The sequence below is a fragment of the Alligator sinensis genome, unplaced genomic scaffold (assembly GCF_000455745.1).
Source record: "Alligator sinensis unplaced genomic scaffold, ASM45574v1 scaffold1143_1, whole genome shotgun sequence".
Classification (NCBI taxonomy): domain Eukaryota; kingdom Metazoa; phylum Chordata; order Crocodylia; family Alligatoridae; genus Alligator; species Alligator sinensis.
In genome coordinates, this window is record NW_005842947.1 from 181,903 (window position 1) to 186,185 (window position 4,283).

Here is a 4,283-nt window from a genome sequence, read left to right on the forward strand (position 1 = left end):
TTTCCCAACCCCCTGTCTTGATCTGCTGATCAGGGCACAGGGCTGGGAAGCAGCAGCTGCAGGAAGGCACATTTTCCCAGCCCCATGCCCTGCTCCACAGATCAGACATGGGATTGGGAGGCAGAGCCTGACTCTGGTGCCCCCTGCCACCAGCCAGGGAAGCCTGAAACTCCCCCTGGATCCTATAGGGGGCACACCAGGGCTAGAGTAGCCCTAAACTGAACTGCTCCTGTTGGGAGCAAATTTGCTTCCGAAAGGAGCACATGTAGGTACCCTGTTGGGGAAAGCTTACTGTGCAGCAAGCTTTCTGGGCATTAATTGCATGTGTAGATACATCCAGCCTGTTGTTGTAGATGCTGAGTGATTTAAGGTCCTTCACAGATGTACAACTGAGCTCATTACCTCTACATTTGTCCCAGCTCATGAAGAGAAAGGATGGATATTGAGTACCAAAACTGGATCCCTTTGCTTTAACGGGAGCACACTGAGCTTTAACTTTATTTTCAGCACAAAAATTAACCTTGTGTACTTTGGTAGAAGGTAGGGTACATTTTCAGGGTAGATCAAATATTTAGTTAGTCTTCAAAGTGCAAATCTATCCCACCTTCTGAGTAACATGGCTAACTCCTCTCTCTCTGATTGTGTAATATACTTTTTCAGTGTTTATGGAAGGAATTTCAGAAATAAATGTGTATGTACTTTTCTTTCAGATTATTAGGAAAGCTCTTACAGAGGAAAAACAAGTGTCTACAAAAACATCTGCAGCAGATCTTGTTACTGAAACTGATCAGTTTGTGGAAAAGTTAATTATTTCTGCTCTGAAAGAGAAGTTTCCCTCCCACAGGTAAGTACTGCTAAAAAGAGAACAGCCTATGACCCTATTCCATATAAAACCCCTCTATGAGGTTGGCCTTAGAGCAAAAACAAAGGAGTCAGCCTCTATGAAACAGATAATATTTGCAAACATGAATTCATCTACTTATAGCCTAATTTAATTCTAGTGCCAGTTATCAATTTGTTACTGTCTCTTTTGTTAAAAAATATTTAGATTTAATAATTAAAAAATAAGCACTAGATTGGACATTTTTACTAGCTTCCTTTCTTTAAAAATCACTGTTCCAGATTCATTTTCATGTTGCCAGTTAGAAATGGTTCACTGTATTTCTCATCAGCCGACCAGTATCATTACTTTAGTTTAGCTTAAGTTGTCATGCGAGGTGCTTAAAGGTTATTCTGCAACTTTTATGGATTTATTTGAATAGTAATAAAATATAAAACCCTTTTGTTTCCCCATAATTATGAACTTTTGTTCGTTCATAGAGCTGCATCTTTTGTCTGGTGTAACATAATACTAAGATTATTTAAACAAATGGCTTTAGAATCAAGTTGAATTTAATGGTATCTATTGTCCCAATTCTGTAATTGCTTTCATGAATAATTTTGTTTTATTCACATACAAAAAAGCTGGCAGGATCAGGATTATGATGCTAAATGTTTATTTTGTTTAATATCTGAACCTTGAGAGTTCCAAAGTCAATCAGATCCATGGGTGGCCATCATCCTCACACCTCAGACTCCTAGCCTATATAGAATAAAAAGTGAAAAAAATTACTCTACAGTACTAATGTCACATTGAAAGTAATCCTTTGTAGTAGAGACCATGACCCACCACATTATAAAATTTGAAGTGATTTGAGATAAACTTTATGAAATGTGGCCAAGTTCAGCTTGATGCACACAAAATATAAACGGCGCCCTCAATTTCCATGTTTGAGTTTAAATGCTTAAATCAAAATTCAGCCTTCTACAGAAGGCCAGTACAAAGCCTATACATTGCTTAAATCTTTGAAAAGCCTGTACATATAACTTAAGGAGATCTTAAGTGGGTCATAATGCTGGCCTTAAGCATAAAGGTAAATTTCACTATGATAGAATTTCAGTGAAAACTTGGTTGAAAGATTTGACTAGCATGCAGTATATTTGAAAGTACTGATCCTGTTTATTATGCTGCAGCAAAGTACATATTTAGAGGGGAACTGAGTAGGAAAAAATAATTGATTAAATGTATCTTTCTAAATATATGGCATATGTGGTCAACAACAGAAGCAGTAATAAAGGTACATGTATTACAATAGACTGCAATTCTAAAGACAGTGATTAATTTTATTTGTGTAATAATCTCTCTAAAGAGTACTATAGGCTATGGTTTTATTCTTTCTGTAATAGATGAGGGCATTTTTACATGTGTTTCTGACACAGCGCCAGGCACTTTAAATTAGTGAGTCGTGCTAATTAAAAGCACCTGCACATCATGTGTATGAGCATGGCAGCACAACCCCATGCTGAGAAAATGGCAGCAGGGTGTTTTGAACTAAAGTACATTGAACATGTTTTAGTTCAAAGCACACTGCTTCCATTTTCTCAGTGCAGAGGCACGCTGCGCCACTGGTACACATGAAGTGTGAAGCTGCCAGAGCGCATCAGTTTACGTGCTCCAGCAGACTTGATTACTCAGTCTGCTCCAACGCACTGGACTTCCAGCATGTTGGAGCAGGCTCCTTGCATGTGTGTAAGTGCCCTCAGTTTTCCACAATGCTCTGACCAAGGAAGTGTAACATACAAGGTTCACATAATATGAAAATAATCCAGGTATTAAAAGTACTCAGGCTATTTAGTACAGGAGTAGCAGTTTTAAGCCTAACATAGACCCAGAAATGGAAGTTTCGAGCATATGAGCTTATTAACCCTGTACAGTCAACTTCAGCTTTGAATCAGTCCACATTTTTCCTAGCTTCTGACTGAATAACCTACTATTTCCTTAAGATAATTCACTTTTTGTTGTTTGGTAAGATTTTAGCAAGTTTGTTTTTGACCAGATGCATATTTAAGCATGCATTTATATATATATAATGCATATATGCATATATATATATGCATGTGTGTGTGTGTATGTGTATATATATATGTGTGTGTATATATATATAGGGATGCATATACAGACTATATGCAACAAACCAGATGCATATTTAAGCCTGCATTTTATATATAGGTTGGGGAAACAGAGCAGACAGCCAATAAGTGCTCTTCTGTGCACTCAGTTGTCCTTGGGAATTTCCTGAGATCAGAGAATGAGAGTCATGCAGGGATCTCTGCTCTATTGTGGCCTGGTTTCTTTGCAATCTATGGTAGTTGTGATGTAGCAGAATAATGCATTCTGAAATATCTTCAGTGAACCAGCTAGTGCCAAGAGGATTTTACAAAAGTGAAATAAGTACTGGAAAAGTTTGTTGAAACCTTATTTCTGTGCAGGTTGTCCTTCTTTGCTCTCCTGATTGGTTGGTGGTAGTGTACTGGTTTGATCAGTTTTCATGTTTGCTTTACTGATTATTTGAGAATAAAGGCAACCTTTAAGTGTAAATGTCAGTACTCTGATGCACTGAAATTAGACTTTTCAAAATGTCAGAATTTTACATTTCTTTTCTAATGAATCTTTGCATAGGAAAACATGGTGGAGCAGCTTGGACTTTTTGCAGAATGAGACAGATAGTTCTCTACTAACCACATTACTGTTACCACAAAGCCCTTTTTGTATAGGACAGCATATCAGTCTAAGATATAAATAAATAAAGCATCATCATTTCAATGTGCTGTGGGCTTGAAATGTGCCAGTGTCGCTGAAATCAATGGTATTGTTGCTATGGATTTCACTGGGTATAGGAAGAGGCCACAGGGGCCTGACTTTGTCTTTTATGTCCTGTGTAAAAGCTTATATGAGCTCTTGGTTTAGTCCTCTGTGTGCAGGCCGGGAGCGATCCACGGCCCTTTTGCGCATGCGGGCTGTGGCCAGCAGCCCGGGCACGCGGGGTCGGAGAGAACGGGCGACACGCTAGAATTAGGCACGGACGCATAATGGTTGATTTAAAGATTGTTTACTTACACCGAAGATGGTCGCAGTGTAGGCTGGAAAATTTGCTTGAGTTGCGGTTACAGATAGAAAAGATGAGAGGCGGACTAGAGTTCCTTCCCGTGAACATTCTTCTAGCCCATCCGGTTGGAGGCTCTAAACCGCGAGCCTGTTGCGCCAACTGAAGAAAGTACTCGAACCAAAGAGCTCTGAATAGACTCACACGAAGTTTGCTAGGCTCCGTGGAACTTGTGCACAGGGATTCGAAGTGAAGAGCTCTGAATAGACTCACATGAAGTTTGCTAGGCTCCGTGGATCTTTTTGTGCACAGGAAAGAGGGATACGTCGAGGATTGCGCTCGGTGACAGGGAGAGGCTAG

General features: G+C 39.5%; 1 protein-coding gene across 1 annotated transcript in view; it reads left to right on the forward strand.

Moving 5' to 3' along the window:
* Window positions 1-4,283, forward strand: part of IMPA2 (inositol monophosphatase 2) — a 28,505-nt gene that overhangs the window by 1,949 nt on the left and 22,273 nt on the right. The window contains exon 2 of the mRNA XM_006036343.2: window positions 711-844. Within this exon, the coding sequence (XP_006036405.1) occupies window positions 711-844 (134 nt within the window). The remainder of the gene's footprint in view (window positions 1-710; window positions 845-4,283) is intronic.